General features: G+C 50.0%; 1 protein-coding gene across 3 annotated transcripts in view; it reads left to right on the forward strand.

The window, feature by feature from the left end:
• The window catches only part of CACNA1A (calcium voltage-gated channel subunit alpha1 A), a 248549-nt gene that overhangs the window by 195608 nt on the left and 35376 nt on the right, over positions 1-17565 (forward strand). For all 3 annotated transcript variants that reach the window (XM_068980960.1, XM_068980958.1, XM_068980959.1), the window contains exons 26-31: positions 1663-1823; positions 5309-5446; positions 7386-7587; positions 9389-9553; positions 12772-12882; positions 17099-17182. In XM_068980960.1, the coding sequence (XP_068837061.1) occupies positions 1663-1823; positions 5309-5446; positions 7386-7587; positions 9389-9553; positions 12772-12882; positions 17099-17182 (861 nt within the window). The remainder of the gene's footprint in view (positions 1-1662; positions 1824-5308; positions 5447-7385; positions 7588-9388; positions 9554-12771; positions 12883-17098; positions 17183-17565) is intronic.

Here is a 17565-nt window from a genome sequence, read left to right on the forward strand (position 1 = left end):
TTAGGTGAAATGTCTCATGCAAAGTTGAGGTCCCTTTTCCTAATTCCCATGAAGGCATCATGTGGATAAAACAGGGCATAACCCGAATCTGGGAAGCAGGAAACCCACATAACCTTAAACTTTTCACTTGCCTATTCTAGGCTCCAATATCTCCTGTTTCAAAACCACCTGAAGCAGCATTTCCCAAACACTTGTCATTGCAAATTTTAAAAAAGGAAAAATGAAAAGATATGAAGCTTAGTCATTCAAACACCCCGTTTCAATTTATGTTGCACCTGTATTATCTTTCTGAATGTTTAAGTCAAGTCACTATATTTTTTTACTTAAGTGGATTTATTTTAAAAGGACATGGTTGTCAAGTTTCTCAAGTTGGGAAAACCAGAATCCACTGTTCATAGAAGGTAACATTAAATATCTGTTTTTTAAAAAATGAGATAACTATTCTCAAAATCTAGCCCAGAAGAGTTGCCTGATAAAGATTTTGAGTATGGATGCTTGTTCTTTCTTGCTTAAAAAATGAAAAGTATAGGGACTTCCCTGGTGGTCCAGTGGTAACGACTCCACACTCCCAACATAGGGGACACAAGGTTCCATCCCTGGTTGGAGAACTAAGATCCTGCGTGTCCTGTTTTGGTGGGCCAAAAATAAAACAAACCAAAAAAAAAAAAAAAAAGTAAGCATAAAAAGGAGAAGTATAAATGTTATTAACACAGCAACAGCTAAGGAGGACTTTCTCCTTCACTCAAAAGGATTGAAAGAATTAGAGACAGAATAACTTTGCTACCGTGCGATCAGTGTTACTTGGTTTGTAGCTCCTATAAGGACCTAAAAGTATTGTCTGATATCACTGGTGGTGGGCTCCCATAGTCTGGGAAATAATGATTCGACGCCCCCTTTTTGTTGATGAATTATTCAAAGAGGAAATGTGGCTACCTTCCGGACTTGAGAACCGGCCTGCATTGAAATACATGGAATCCAGCAGTAGTCAGTCAGTTCAGTGACTCTTCCCGATTTTCTGGGTCACAGCCCCCTTTGAAACCCCCATGAAAGCTATGCACTCTGTCCCCCTGGGGAAAGCCAGTAAAAGCTAACATGCGATTCCAGTAGGTTCGATGACCCTTGATGCTTACTTGTAGTTAGGACCCGCTGTGATTCATAGCAGAATGGGGCGGGGGGGTGGAGGGTGGGGGTTGGCAGGATGATGGAAAGATTGCATCTTACTGAAGGCAGAATTTCCTGCGCACGTGAAGTCAACTCGCAAATCCAGAGCGTCCCCTAGTGATCGGTGGGCAAAAAAAGGAGGCGATCGCACAACTCCAGAAGCTGGGAAAGAGTGACCCAGAGGCAGGGACACACAGAATGAACAGGAAATGACCTCTCCACCGACGACCTCTGCCTTTGCCCTGAAGAGTCATGAGCTTACCTTGGAGAAGCTCGGAGAAGTGGCCCCCGTTCCCCAGGGGTTAGAATTGGGAGGTTGGGATGCATAAAAACTCAGAACTAGATGCAGCCCCCATCCTTACTTCTCAGAACTGCGTGGCCGTGGCTCACGTCCTTCTCTGTAAAATGGGAATCATGTACTTTGATATTACGAGCTGCTGGAGGTGGAGGCTGGGCCAGCTCCCAGCCTCCTCAAGCCGACTCTCCCGCCCGACCCACCAGGCCGTGTTTGACTGCGTGGTGAACTCTCTCAAGAACGTCTTCAACATCCTCATCGTCTACATGCTGTTCATGTTCATCTTCGCCGTGGTGGCTGTGCAGCTCTTCAAGGGCAAGTTTTTCCACTGCACGGATGAGTCCAAGGAGTTTGAGAAAGATTGCCGGTGAGTCTTGACTCTTCTAGGCGTCCCCATTGGGGCTGGTGGATGGGAGGCGATTAGAGGCACCAGTCTCTCTGTAACCACAAGTGGGGATCTGGCTGCCCCAAAAGCCAATAAAAATGCAAAGTTGGTTTAGGAAAGTTTGCTTTCTTTTGGATGCCAGCAACGGCGGGGGGGTGGTGAGCCCTGTCCAAAGGCCAACTACCCCTTCTCTGCTGACAGTCAGTGGGTGAGAACTTTTACAGATGGAAGGAGGGAGCTACATGTAGGAACAGCACCGCCAGCTGTGATGGTCATCTTCAAACTGGTCACTTAATTGGTCAGCATCATCTTAATTGTTTTAAGTACAGTTAACCTTCAGTTCCAGGGTCAGTTTGTTCGCATTTCCTTGAGGCCCATTCTCAGAACCACGCAGCAGCTTATGTCTCATGGCTACAGTCTGGTTATCATGTAGTTAACGCCTTCCACCTGGGGGGGATTTCAGTATCTACAAGACAGCTCACAGGATATGGCTCAGGATATTATCCATAGCCCTTGAGAAGGAGCTAAAGGCCCTTGATTCTGCTTAATGACTAAACTATTATTAATGTGGTCTTCTCTGACTGTTTTCCTTTGCTTCTGCATTTTCTCACTCCTCTGATTACACTTATTCTGTGGCTGAAATTACAAAAGGCAGGCTGAGGGTACGGTAGGAGGGGGAGGACTGTAGGGTCCTGTTCCGTTTCATCTTGGACCTGGAAACTGAGGGCTTGGGCATTGAGGGCTGCCCGGTTACAACCAGCTTGGATCTGCAAGTAGAACATCAGCTGTAGAATATGAGTCCCTGCCCCATAGCTTCAGCGTGAGCTGTAAGCTGGTTGCTCAACTTATGAGTCGCCACCTTTGTCAAGTAGGGGACAGCAATACCCATCTAGTTCCTTGTAGGAGACCTTTACAGGTGGATAAATTCAAAATGTGTTGAGATTTTTAGAAAAATTGCTAGGTGCATGTCCCACATAGCACCTCACACCTTCAGTTGATTAAAACAGCCTTGTGATCAAATGCAGTACTTCTGCTGGGAAACATGCAACTGTTTGCACCAAATGGGATAAATAACAAGTACAAAGCCTCACGTCCAGTTGGGTCGGGTGCATTAGATCAGAAATGGGCAGATTTTGCCAAGGGCCAGATAGTAGCTACCTTTGACTTTGCATACGCTTTCCGTGACAACTAATGAAACTCAAAAGCAGCTGCAGACAGTAAGTAAAGGAATCAGAATGGCTGTGTGCCAATCAAACTTTCTTTCTGGAAACTGACTTTCTTTTCATTTTTATCTCATGAATGAATTCCTTTGATTTGGTCTCAACCATTCAGGCTTCCTTGGTGGCTCAGATAAAGAATCCACCTGCAGTGCAGGACACACGGGTTCGATCCCTGAGTCAGGAATATCCCCTGGAGAAGGGAATGACTGCCCCACTCCAGTATTCTTGCCTGGAGAATCCCGTGGATAGAGGAGCCTGGCGGGCTACAGTCCATGGGGTCACAAAAGAGTCGGCAACTAAAAACGACATTTTAGAAACTTAGCGACTAAAAGACATTTTAAAATGTAAACAACCACTGCTTAGCTTACAGGCAAGCCAGAGACAAGTCTAGATTTGATCTGCAGGCTGGAATTTGCCAACTGCCATTAGGGAAAAAATGTTAGGTTTTCAGAGCTTTCTGGATTTGGGAATTGTAGCTCAGAGGTTGTGGACCTGAAATCCCCCCATCTTTGGGTCATCTTCCTGATGGGATTTTCTAGACTCAGTCCAGGAAAGTGCTGAGCCTCTCACTAACCAAATGCTCAGTCAGTGTTGCTTTTGTCATCAGTATAAAGGGTCATGCACGCATGCATGCTAAGTCATGTCCAACTCTGTGACGCTATGAACTGTAGCCCAGCGGGCTCCTCTGTCCATGGGATTCCCCAGGCAAAAATACAGGAGTGGGTTGCCATGCCTTCCTCCAAGGGATCTTCCTGACCCAGGGATTGAACCCACATCTCCCAGTTCCTGCTTTTCAGGCAGATTCTCTACCACTGAGCCACCAGGGATGCCCATTTTACTATGTGGCAAAGGACTCCCCGTTGCTTTTTTGTTGGCTGAAATTGGAAAGATCCCAGGCATCAGGCTAAGAGTCTGGGGCTAACCTTTGTATCCTACCCTGAGAAGGAGCAGCAGCTGCCTGCCTTGGTCTGATGAACCCCAAAATGTGCCTTTCTCCTTCCTTGCTCTTAACCACCCCGCGCGCCCGACGCTCCCACCACTGGGAGTAGAAGTGTTCAAGTTAGAAAAGGATGTGAGTATCTGAGTCCTCTCCCCCTGGACTCAGGCTGTGGCACTCACGGATTTGTCTCCCAGTGGATGCACACACGCTCCAGGGAGAAACGGGGTGTTGCTGCTTTGCAGGCTGTGACAGGCAGTGTGGGCTGGTGTTCCCCTCCTCCTCGTCCTCCACCTCCTCCTCCTGCTCCACCTCCTCCTCGTCCTCCTCGTCCTCCTCCTCCTCCTCCACGTCCTCCACCTCCTCCTCCACCTCCTCGTCCTCCACCTCCTCCTCCTCCACCTCCTCCTCCTCCTCCACATCCTCCTCCTCCACCTCCTCCTCCTCCTCCTCCTCCTCCTCCACATCCTCCTCCTCCACCTCCTCCTCCTCCACCTCCTCCTCCTCCTCCTCCACATCCTCCTCCTCCACCTCCTCCTCCTCCACCTCCTCCTCCTCCACATCCTCCTCCTCCACCTCCTCCTCCTCCTCCTCCTCCTCATCCTCTTCCACCTCCTCCTCCTCCTCCTCCACCTCCTCCTCCTCCACCTCCTCCACCTCCTCCTCCTCCTCCTCCTCCACCTCCACCTCCTCCTCCTCCTCCTCCTCCACCTTCTCCTCCTCCTCCTCCTCCTCCTCGTCCTCTTCCGCCTCCTCCTCCTCCTCCTCCACCTCCTCCTCCTCCACCTCCTCCTCCACCTCCTCCTCCTCCTCCTCCTCCTCCTCCTCCTCCACCTCCTCCTCCTCCACCTCCTCCTCCTCCTCCTCCACCTCCTCCTCCTCCACCTCCTCCTCCACCTCCTCCTCCTCCTCCTCCTCCTCCTCCTCCTCCACCTCCTCCTCCTCCTCCTCCACCTCCTCCACCTCCTCCTCCTCCTCCTCCTCCTCCTCCTCCTCCTCCTCCTCCTCCTCCTCCTCCTCTCTCTCTCTGGAGCCAAAGATGGGTTTCCGTCTGTTTGCTTGTTGTTGTCGTCCAGTCACTAAGTCATCTCCGACTCTTTTGCAACCCCATGGACTATAGCCCGCCAGGCTCCTCCGTCCATGGGATTTCCCAGGCAAGAACACTGGAGTGGGTTGCCTTGCCCTCCTCCAGGGGATCTTCCTGACCCAGGAGAGGAACTGAGGTCTCCTGCACTGGTAGGCAGATTCTTTACCACTGAGCCACTGGAGAAACCCCTCCACTTACCAACGGTCCCCATTTTCCGTGGCAGCGGCAAGTACCTCCTCTATGAGAAGAATGAGGTGAAGGCGAGGGATCGAGAGTGGAAGAAGTATGAGTTCCATTATGACAACGTGCTGTGGGCGCTGCTGACTCTCTTCACCGTGTCCACAGGAGAAGGCTGGCCACAGTAAGTGGGCCAGGCAGAGAGCCCCACAGGAGGAGCTCGGAGGGGCGGGGGGCCCGGGCGCAGGCGAGAGAAGGGTCTGAGAGTCCGGTGCTGAGAAAGGTCTTGGGGAAGGAGAGGTTCTTTCCTGGCTTCTGGAAGTGGGGACAATGCAAGATACAAAATGCACTACAGCGGCAGCCCCCACGTGTGATTGGGCTTCGGAGGGTAGAAATCCAGCCATCTCTCGGCTTGCCTAACCCTTGAGTGTATGGGCCTTCATGCTCCCAGAACAAGCACTGTTTCTGATTTGCAGAAAGGCTGCACGTAGGTACACAGGTGGTCACATCCCCTTAAATCTCCAGGACGGGGCTGTGGACGCAACATTCTCCAAGTCAGGACCAATCCATCCCAGACAGGGTTAGAGCTAGGGTGATATGGGTGAGACTAACTCATGCCAAAATTAAAACTGAAGCCCAAAATTTAATTTTTTTTAGGGTGTGTTTTTTTTTTGGCCATGCTGCACACGGCATGTGGGATCTTAGTTCCCCAATCAGGGGTCAAACCCACACCCCCTGAATTGGAAGTGTGGAATCTTAACCACTGGACCACCAGAGAAATCCCCAGAATTTAAATGCTTGATATTTTGTTCATCATGGGCTTTGGGGCATTTCTTTTGACTTTCTAAAATATTGTAGGAACGGGACTTCCCTGGCAGTTCAGACTTCCCTGCTGGTTCAAGTTGTTAAGCCTTTGCCTTTCAATGCAAGGGGTGCGGGTTCAGTCTCTGCTTGGGGAGCTAAAATTTCACATATCTCAAGGCCAGAAACTTAAAGAACATAAAACATAAGCAATATTGTAACAAATTGAATAAAGGCTTTAAAAATGGTCCACATCAAACAAAAAAAAAATCTTTTTTAAAAATTGCAGAAAATACTAGACATTGGGGTAAAATGCTGTTTATCTCAATTACTGGGGGGTCTGACACTCCCTGAATTTGTGTCTCAGCAAGTGCCTCGGTCTCCTCACCCTAGTCCCGGTCCTCCTCCCAGAGGTCTCTGCTGAATGCAGGTAGAAGGTTTGGTAAGATTCCAGCTTGTGTCTTCAGCATCCTCATCTGCTTCCCTCGCTCACCAAATGCCCTAACCAACACATGCCTCTCTACTCACCCACACACAGTACCCAAACAGTACTCCCACGTGGGACCGGTGCTTGCCCATTAGACACCTTTGAGCGAATTTTTAGATGCCCCTTCCTCAACAGACGTCACTTCCATCTGTCAGGAAAGCATTGCAGTAATATACTTAACGATCTCGCTCAAAGAAGGCACTTGAGGGCTCCCTGCCAAAAAATTATCATCATTAACACACACGAATCTGAACGGTGCCCCTTAGGTGCAGAGCCCTTGAGCAGTGCGTGACCTGTGCAGCTGCACGGAGCAGCCAGGTACACTCATTCCCATGTGCATTCTCATTGCACCTCCTCAGTTCCCACCACCACCTGTGCTTAAACACACACACACACACCGCTGCCTCCATGACCCCCGACCCATTCCCATACATGACTACAAACCCGTTTTCAAATCCCAGCCCGACCCCATCTCAGTGGGTGATCTACAGCAAGTCACTTTCAATTGCTGAACCTCAGTTTCCTTGTGTGCAAAATGGAGCCTGTAATAACCTCCCTGAGAGGGTTACTGGAAAAATAAATAAAATGTTGAATCTCTTTTCTAGCACATAATAAGCCCTCGATACAGGGCAGTATGACAACAATACTGACGTTGTTGTCAGCACTCCCCAAAGACAGAGAGTGTTGGGAAGATTATGGCTTCATAAAGCAGCCACTGGGACCGCCGTCAGACACAGTGACTACTCTTCCTTTCTGGTCTGTCTCCTCTTGACACTGTCCTGCATCCCTGCCCCCCTGCCTCACTTTGTCCCGCTCCCCGCCCTGGTCCTCACAGGGTCCTCAAGCACTCCGTGGACGCCACCTTCGAGAACCAGGGGCCCAGCCCCGGGTACCGCATGGAGATGTCCATCTTCTACGTCGTCTACTTCGTGGTGTTCCCCTTCTTCTTCGTCAACATCTTTGTGGCCTTGATCATCATCACCTTCCAGGAGCAGGGGGACAAGATGATGGAGGAGTACAGCCTGGAGAAAAATGAGGTACCACTTTCCAGTTGCATCCCCACTTACAGACTGACATCCCGCCACTCACACACACACACACACACACACACACACACACACACACACACACACAGAGGAACCCGCGTCTGGGGGCATCTGGGGAGGGCACAGCAGCGTTCTCCAAGCAGAAGCCACTCTGCATGAAGGGTAGCTCTTCTTGGGGTTCCCAGAGGAAAGAGGGATTGTGTGTGTATCAGTCAGTTTGGACTAGGCTATGATGCAGCAACAAGCATGCCTAGAATCTCAGCGCCAGATATGCACAAACGGATGGGACTGCATATCCAGGCTCCCTGTCGTCTCTGTTCTGGTTCCCCTCTGAGAAACTTCAGATTAAAAAAAGAGAACAGCAAAACACATGTCACATCTCAAATTTCGTTAGCCAGAGCCAGTCTCATGTCCATATCTGATTTCAGTTGGAGCAAAGAGGTACAGCCTCTCCCAGAGAGGGGTGGGGAACATTAATGAAAGAAAATCCAGTCCACCAGAGAGTATAAGCATGACTGCCCTTCTGGAATCATCCAAGCTAGGAAGAGGACCTAGAATGCATTCTTCCTCTGCTCCTTTGCCCCTAAGACTAAATAATCATTATTCTTCCCTGTCTGCCTCCCTCAAAGAGAAAGAGAAGCTAAACATTTGGTAAGAAGGAGCGGTTAGTCTTCACCACATGGATGGACCTAGAGATTATCATACCAAGCGAAATAAGTCAGAAAGAGAAAGACAAATACGATATCACTTGCAAGTGAAATCTAAACCACAACACACATGAGCCTATCTACAAGACAGAGACAGATTCACAGACAGAGAGAGCAGACTTGTCATGTGTGAGGGGTGGGGGAGCAGAGGGAAGGATTGAGAGTCTGCAATTAGCAGAAGCGAACTATATAGAATGGATAAAAAACAAAGGCCTGTTGTATAGCACAGGAAACAATAGTCAACATCCTGTGATAAACCATAATGGAAAAGAACATGAAAAGAATGTTGGCAGTGGTTTCGTGGCTAAATCGTGTCTAACTCTTGTGACCCCAGAGACTGTTGCCGGCCAGGCTTTTCTGTCCACGGGATTTCTCAGGCAAGGATACTGAAGTGTGTCGCCATTTCCTTCTCCAGGGGATCTTCCTGGCTCAGGGATCGAACCAGGGCCTCCTGAATTGCAGGCAGATTCTTTACTGACTGAGCCCCCGTGGAAGCCCATGCAAAGAATATATATATGTATAACTGAGTCACTTTGCTGTGCAGCAGAAATCAATACAATGTTGTAAATCAATTATACTTCAATAACAATTTTTTAAGAAAAAAAAGAATGGTTAGGCTTTTAACCATGCAGACTCTGGTTGAAATTTGAGATTCACCCAGTTGGTAGCTGTGCCACCCTAGCCAAGTGGCTTAACCTCTCTGAGCCTTTATTTTCCTCATCTGCAAACTGGGGCTACTTTTTTTTTTTTTTTACTTTATTTTACTTTACAATACTGTATTGGTTTTGCCATACATTGACATGAATCCCAAAGTGGGGCTACTGATAGTACCCACTGATCATGTTTGCGGAGGGGATGCGATGAGTACCAGCATAAGTTTTGGCCCATGGTAACTTCTCCAGGAGCCCTAGCTGTCGGGAAAAGAAAGCGTTCGTAATGAGTTTATGGGAAACGGGAGAGGGTAAGAGAGGCAGACATCTGGGCAAATGTGCAGGAGAGCTGTGTTGGGTGAGTTGAGGGCTGCTCAATGTGCAGCCACCTCGCTCCTGCCTCCGGCCCTCACGCCACCGGACTCTCTCCCACAGAGGGCCTGCATCGACTTCGCCATCAGCGCCAAACCCCTGACCCGGCACATGCCGCAGAACAAGCAGAGTTTCCAGTACCGCATGTGGCAGTTCGTGGTGTCCCCGCCTTTCGAGTACACCATCATGGCCATGATCGCCCTCAACACCATCGTGCTCATGATGAAGGTGAGCCCTCCTCCCCCCGCGCGGCTTAGCCACGCCCCCTGCTCCCCTGCCCCACACACCCGTCCTCCCCTAGCAAGATGGAACCCACTAGAAGTTTCCCAGACAGACCACACTCTGTTACCACCAAGCCCTTGTTCCTGCTGTCCCCTCTGCCTGTCACACGATGCCCAGCACTCCATCTGGCCAGCCCCTTCCTGCTGCCCCTGCAGAGCCCTTCCTCTGGTAAGCCTTCCGTGGTCTCCCAGGACCATATGAGGTCTTAGCAAGCATCCTATGTGGTGGTTTTTTTAATATTTATTCATTTGGCTGTAGCATAGTATCTCTTAATTTTGCATGTGAGATCTAGTTCCCCGACCAAGGATCGAACCTGGCACCTACTACTTTTTGGGGAGCTCGGAATCTTCGCCTCTGGACTGCCAGGGGAGTCCCATCCTATCTGTTACCGCACATGTCACAGTGTCAGTATTGGGTTGTCTGACCATCTGCCACCCACCTGTGAGCTCCAAGGGGCTGAGACAAGTCCTGATCGCCGCTAAATTCCAGGGGTTCAGAGAGGCCATGACTCCAGGGGAACAAGAGCCCCCTGATAAATGTGTGATGAATGAAATGAGGAGGAAAGGACAGGTAAGGACCTTGTAACCCTTAGAGCCAAGGAGCCTCTTCAGAGTGAAAAGTCAGGACCTTTGACCCTGTGCTTTGGAGACCAGAGGTCCGAATTTGAGCCCAGCTCTACTGTTCAATTCACCACTGAACCTTGAGCTAGTGACCAATGGCATGAGATGCACTGGTCATCTCCAAAGCCCCTGGTTTCCCTGTCAATGAAATGAGAATTATTTAAAAAATAGCACCTTCCATACGCCTGGTGGGGATTAGGGTTGAATGAGAAAATTCCTGCGAAGACATTAGCACATTTCTAGATTCTTAAAAACACTCTATAAATTTAGCTGTTGATTTTTTTTAACTCGTGTTTTCTATTTTTGACGGTGCTGGGCCTTCACTGCTGCGCTCAGGCTTTGTCTAGTGGCAGCAAGTGGAGGCTACTCTTCACTGTGGCGCGCGGGCTTCTCTGCGGTGGCTTCTCGTGTTGCGGAGCACAGGCCCTAGGCATACGGGCTTCAGTAGTTGCGGCTTGCAGGCTCTAGTGCGTGGGTTGGGCTTAGTGGCTTCTCGGCATGTGGAATCTTCCCGGACCAGGGATCGAACCCATGTCCCCTGCATTGGCAGGGGGACTCGCATCCACTGCACCACCAGGGAAGTCCTGACTATTGACTTTTTTTGAATAGGCAAAAAAGCAGTGTCTGTGTTCACCTGAAAACTCCTCTCTAGAAGCAAGTGCTTTTGTCTTTCCATTGTTAAGATCATGAACGGCTGTAAACAAACAAAAGAGAGAAGGATAGAATAGCACAGCCCTGCTCAGCCCGCTCCCAGATCATCTGGGCATCTTGTTAAAATGCAGATTCTGTTTCAGAAGGTCCAGGTGAGCCTGGGACTCTGCATTTCTAACCAGTATCCCAGTGACGCTGACGCTGCAGGTCCCTGGACCACATGCTGGTTATCCAGGCTCTTGTAAACACCCAGTCTCCATCCTCAGGGGTACCCACAGAGAACTTCCACTGTGTCTGCTTCACCTATTTCTTTTCTCGTTTTTTCAATTGAGTTGAAATTCACATAACACAATTACCCATTTTTAAGTGTACAGTGGCACTTATTACGTTCATCATGTTTGCAACCACCACCCCAATTTCCAGAACATTTCCATCACTCCAAAATGAAGCCCATCCCCGTTAGCAGTCACTCCCCAGCCCCCTTCCCCCAGTCCCTGGCAACCACTCATCTGCTTTCTGTCTCTATGGGTGTACCTATTCTGGATATTTCATCTATTTTTTTAAGTATTTTAAATGATAGCACGCTATTTCACCCTTAAATTCTTCGGTATGCATTTCTAAAAAATCAGAACATTTTCCCACATGTTCTTATACTTGACAAGATTAGTGTTAACACCAGAAGATCCATGTTGAGTTGTCCCCAAAATGTCTTTTACAGTGAGTTGTTGAGCCAAGATCTAAGTGGCTACACATGGTCTCCAATTTTTTGTCGTTTAAATTTCTGTCTTCTGCCCCTCCCCACCCCAACCATTCCATGCCCGCCCCCACTATTAAGCTTCTGAGGAAACCAGATGAATTAAATGAAAACTGTCTCACCTCTGGGTGCATTGGTTTCTTCCATCTTCCGGATTTCCTGTAACCTGGTGAAAGTGAAAAGAAAGTGAAAGTGTTAGTCGCTCAGTTGTGTCCAATTCTTTGCGACCCCATGGACTGTAGCCTGCCAGGCTCCTCAGTCCAGGAAATTCTCCAGGCAAGAATACTGGAGCAGGTTGCCAATTCCTACTCCAGGGGATCCTCCCAACCCAGGGATCAAACCCGGGTCTCCTGCATTGCAGGAAGATTCTTCACCATCTGAGCCACCAGGGAAGCCTTTACATGCAACCTGGTAGTTAGACGTAAAGGCTATGGATTCCACATGAAAGTGAAAGTCTCTCGGTCGTGTCTGACTCTTGCGACCCCATGGACTGTAGCCCTCCAGGCTCTTCTGTCCATGGAATTCTCCAGGCAAGAATACTGGAGTGGGTTGCCATTCCCTTCTCCAGGGGATCTTCCCAACCCCGGAATCGAACTCCAGTTTCCAGCATCACAGGCAGATTCTTTGCCATCTGAGCCACCATAGCTTCCATATGCCACAGGGCAGCTAAGCCCTCAGGCCGCAGCCATTGAGCCCTCGTGCCCTAGACTCCATGTTTGGCAACAAGAGAAGCCACCACAATGAGAAACCCACTCACCACAACTAGAGAATGTCCAAGCAGCAGCCAAGACCCAGCGTAGCCATAAATAAGTAAGAAGTTTTGGAAATTACAAAGAGGATGCTGGAGACATCCTCCTGCTTCACAAGGAGCCCCATCCGGCCAGGCTGTCCTGGGTTCTTGACTGTTAAGACAGGGCTCAGGAAAGGAATTTGTGCTTTGATGTGAAAAGATGAGCCGAGCCAGTGAAGAGCTGGGCTGCAGCTCAGGCTGGCTCCACAGGACATCAAGAGGGAAGCCAAGTGTCCCAGCCCTGCCTGCCCCGAGGAAAAGACAGCCATGAAGCCACCCCTGCACCCCTACATGCGTTCCCCAATACCGTGCCCACTGACCCCACCTCTCTTCCTCCTTTCTCATCTAGTTCTACGGGGCCTCTGTGGCTTATGAAAATGCCCTGAGAGTGTTCAACATCGTCTTCACCTCCCTCTTCTCGCTGGAATGTGTGCTCAAAGTCATGGCTTTTGGGATTCTGGTAAGTCCGGCCATGGGGCTAGAGCTGTGGGTTAAGGGAGAGCCCAGAGGAGCACTGGGTGCTGGTGGTGGTCTCCCCACCTGGCCCCTCTGCCCCCAACCCCAGTGGTGACTTGAGCATCCCTCCAGTGCACACAGATCCCATATACTTAGGTGTTCTCATACTTACCAAGTAACACCAAACTCTGTGCATATTATTAAATGATGTGATGACAGAAGGTAATTATTATTTTGGAGATAAGGAAACGGAGATCCAGACAAGCCGAGTCCATAGCATTCAAACTGTTCTAGCCACAATCTGCAGTAAGAAATACACTTTGCAATGGAGCCATGCATGCATGCATCCTAAGTCGCTTCAGTCATGCCCGACTCTTTGCAACCCCGGGACAGTAGCCTGCCAGGCTCTTCTGTCAGTGGGATTCTCCAGGCCAGATACTGGAGTGGGTAGCCATGCCCTCCTGCAGGGGATCTCCCCGACCCAGGGATGGAACCCGCGTCTCTTAAGTCTCCTGCATTAGCGGGTGGGTTCTTTACCACTAGCGCCACCTGGGAAGCCCGCACAGAAGTGCAGCCAACCGAAATGAAACTGTGTCAGAACCCGTATCTCCCGTTAGAATATGCCCTGTACTCTGAGGTTGTGCATTGTCTTGATTCCATGTTCGCACCCCACCCTGTTTTTATTTGCCGGTCCCACAGCATATGGGATCTTAGTTCCCCAACCAGGGATGGAACCTCCACCCCCTGCAGCGGAAGCACAGAGTCTTAACCACTGTCCTGCCAGGAAAGTACTGCCCTCCTTTTTATCATGTAATTCATGACCCACTAACAGTGCAAGTGGCCTTAACCTGAGGTCTGTTGACTCCCAAAGGGATCTGTGGATAGGGGACAGATTTCTGTGCAGGGACCCATGAAATGAGATGTGAAAAAATTACACTTGTATTTTTCACCAGCCGCTAATTGGACTTTACAGTTTCCTTCTGTCTTAAAAGTAGACAGCAGACACCCCCCCCAGGGTTACCAATATGATCTGTACCACTGATACAAATCATGTGTTCTCATACTGCATCCAAGAGGTTGCAGGTAAGTCAGCCCTCCATATCTGTAGGTTCTGCATCCGAGGACTCAACCCATTTGATTTGCAGTTGGTTGAATCCACAGATGTGAGACCTGAATATATGGAGGCCTACCTGTCAAGCACTTGAGAATATGCTTTAGCTCACCTCCCTAAGAAGAATGACCTGCAGCTTATGGTGTTAGCAGACGGAGGCTGGGTTCTCACCTCAGCTTCCCGAGGTGGTAAAAAGTGTCAGCTTTGGCACAAGACAGACCTCGAGTCTGATTGTATTCAGGCTGTGTCACCTCCCCTGTCTCCTCCATCACAAGAAAAGCCCATCCTCTGTGTCTCCCTCAGAAGAGCTCTTGCAAACCTCAAACGCAAAGAATGCAAGTCTGGAGACTGAGGGAGAAGCCTGGCATGTTTTGAGTGCTCAGTTGCTTCAGTCATGTCCGACCCTTTTGCAGCCCTATGGACTGTAGCCTGCCAGGCTCCTCTGTCCATGGGTTTCTCCAGGCAAGAATACTGGAGTGGATTTCCATGCCCTCCTCCAGGGGATCTTCCCGACCCAAGGATCGAACCTGTATCTCCTGCATTGGCAGGTGGTTCTTTATCACTGAGCCACCTGGGACGTCCTGGAGCACCCCTACTTGAGCACTCAGCCCCTTTTTAGAAGTGTGACCAAAAGCAAAGCATTCGGCCTCTTTGCTCCTGTGTCTACCTACATCTACAAAATGAGAGAACCACACACCCAGCCAGAGCTGAGGGGGTCATGAGCTTGGACCCAACTGCCCAATGCAGCTGTGTCTTGTGATTTTTTTTTTCGCAGTCATTGTTCTGGTGATGAAGTGATGCAATCTGCCAGGGCCTGGAACCCCATCTCCTCCACCCCTGATAATCCTGCACAGTTCTGCACTGAGCCTCTCCCTTCAGTCTTAGGTGAAGCCCCAAGTTCCCCATGTGGAATTTAAATGATAGAAGGGGACCTTCTAGTCCATGGGGCTTGAAGCATGTGGCCAGCCACCTAGAAAGTTGTATTTGTGGCCCCGCATAAATAGAGCCTGAGACAAGAATTGAATGCAAGGGATTTATCTGGAAGGTGACCCCAGGAAGCCTCACAGGGGAGAGAGGGACTGAGATAGAGAAGGGAAGGCAGCCAGCACAGGGTGTCTTGTTGAGCAGCTTAGCAATGCTGGCAACTGGAGTGCAGTTCCATGGAGGACCTCTGAGAGGCAGCAGAGATCACATACTCTGGTCATCTCACCCATGGTGAGGGAGCTGGGGTATTTAACCCCCAGGGCTCATAAGCCATAATGAAGAGCTGCTCCCAGATAAGCTGTTAATTACCCCAACAAGTATGCTGCTACAGAACAGCCCTGGGAAGAATGACAAGGTTGCACAGTCAAAATGAGGACATCTGGGTAGGACCCTAGCAGCAGCTATATAAATACCCAAAAGTGCCAGTGGAACCTGAGTTCCTATCAATCCTAAAACAGCATCCATCTATTGGGAACCTGCATACATGCATTCTCAGTCAAGTCTGACTCTGCAACCCCATGGACTAGCCCGCTAGGCTCCTCTGTCCATGGGATTTTCCAGGCAAGAATACTGGCATGGGTTGCCATTTCCTCCTCTGGGAGACCTTCCCAACCAAGAGATCGAACCAGCATCTCCTGAGTCTCCTGCATTGGCAGGCAGATTTTTTACCACTGAACCACCTGGGAGGCCCTACTGTATACCAGACCCCACACTCAGTGACTCACATGCATTATCAGATTGTTATTATACCCTTATGTTCCATAAAAGGGCCTTGAGGCCAAAGCAGTCCAACTCCGAGGACATTTGATTCATACATGCTAGAATACTTTGATCCTGAGAAGCACGGCTCCAAAGCCCGGGTCCGTCTCTGTGAGGCAGGGGGGCTGTTGCTGTGTGAGATGCTTAGGGGAGAAGCTGACTGCTTAGAATGGGGTCCAAGCTCTGTCGAACCCTCTGCTTTTGTGAGAATGCTGGGAAAGCCTGTGTTTAGCGTGGGTCCCACTGAACCTTGAGAGAAGAGCTATTTGAGCCACACCCTTAGATCCAGGCAGAGGTGCTTACTCATTGTGGGCTCAAACTGTGTGAAATATTTCAGTGTTTTAACAACAGCATACTATACTTGTGTGTCCCAGTTGCACCAAAATCCAGCCCGGGGATGTATCAGTCATGATAGATCAAATTAAGCTGCAGTAACAAACAACCCCCACATTTCAGTTGCTCCAGTCAACAAAGGGTTTGTGGACACCCAGCAGGAGTGGGGAGGGGGTGCTGTTTACCTTCAGTCACTCAGAGATCCAGGCTCACGGAGCAGCTGCCACCTAGAACACTGCTGGTCACCAGGCCCAGGGTGAAGAGAGTTCTGGCGAGTACTGTGCTTGCCCAGAGGGGACTCCTGCTGCCTTTGTTCACAACCCATTGGCTATAACTAGACTCACAGCCTTGTGTGTAACTAGATACACAAGGTGACCAGGAAACGGAGGCACAGAGAGGTTAAGTCATTGACCCGCAGCCACACAGCCAGATGATAGTATAGCCGGGATGTGAACCCAGAGGCCATTGTCTTAGCGAGTTTGCTATAAGCACAGTCCTGATTCAGCGTGGTCCTGTCCATAGACCCTGGACTTGCACAGATTTGGCTTCAAATCCTGTCTCTTCACTTCTCTGATGCCTGAGGTGAGCAACTTTGCTCTCTGAGCCTCAGTTACCTTGTGTAAAATGGGTGATAAACCTTCCCTCTGACAGTCTTTGCAAGGATCCCAGTGACATCAGTTATGATGCATCCTCGGTCTCAGGGGACCCTTGGAACTGTTGGAGAATCAAGGCACAGCCCAGAAGGGCAGCCCTGTTCCCCCCCGACCAGTGAGGCTGAAACAACACCTGGAGGGGCCCCCCTCTGGGATCAAGCAAGCCATGGGGAGGCAGAGGGGGTCTCAGGGAGGGAGGGGGCACTCAGAGTACATGGTATCTGAGCAGCAAGATACATTTTGCTATTTGATTGACTGTAACTGTTCCGGGCACTCAGACTGGTCTGCAGCTGTGCCTCTAATGGGCCCCCTGGGCTGGACATGGGGGCCAGCCCTGGAGCCCTGCGTTGGCATCTCTATCTTGTGGGTCCTCATTCTAGAATTATTTTCGCGATGCCTGGAACATCTTCGACTTTGTGACTGTTCTGGGCAGCATCACCGACATCCTCGTGACCGAGTTTGGGGTAAGTGTCCCGCCAGCTTCTCTCCGGGTAGTTCCTGGCTGGGCTGGGAGAGGTGAGGAGGAGGTCACAGAGGAGCAGAGGGTCCCAACAGCCACTCAAGCCAGCACTTGACCTTGACCAAAGAGGGATAAGCAGGGGGCCCCCAGAATCAAGGCAGTCCCTCAGGGGGGCTATGTGGGGAGACGGGGGTGTCCAAAGCCCCCAGCACTGCAGTGTGAATTCCCTGCATCTTGGCTACTGATGAATGAATAGATACTGTGGATAAGCTCATTGAGAAAATGGAGACACTTAAAGGATCTCAAAGCTGAGCCCTGCCCTCCAAACAGCACACAGTGTTGGGGGGTCCAAAGGGAACCAGCTTCAAGTCTATCCTGCTTGAACGA

Source organism: Capricornis sumatraensis, chromosome 9 (assembly GCF_032405125.1).
Source record: "Capricornis sumatraensis isolate serow.1 chromosome 9, serow.2, whole genome shotgun sequence".
Classification (NCBI taxonomy): Eukaryota; Metazoa; Chordata; class Mammalia; order Artiodactyla; family Bovidae; genus Capricornis; species Capricornis sumatraensis.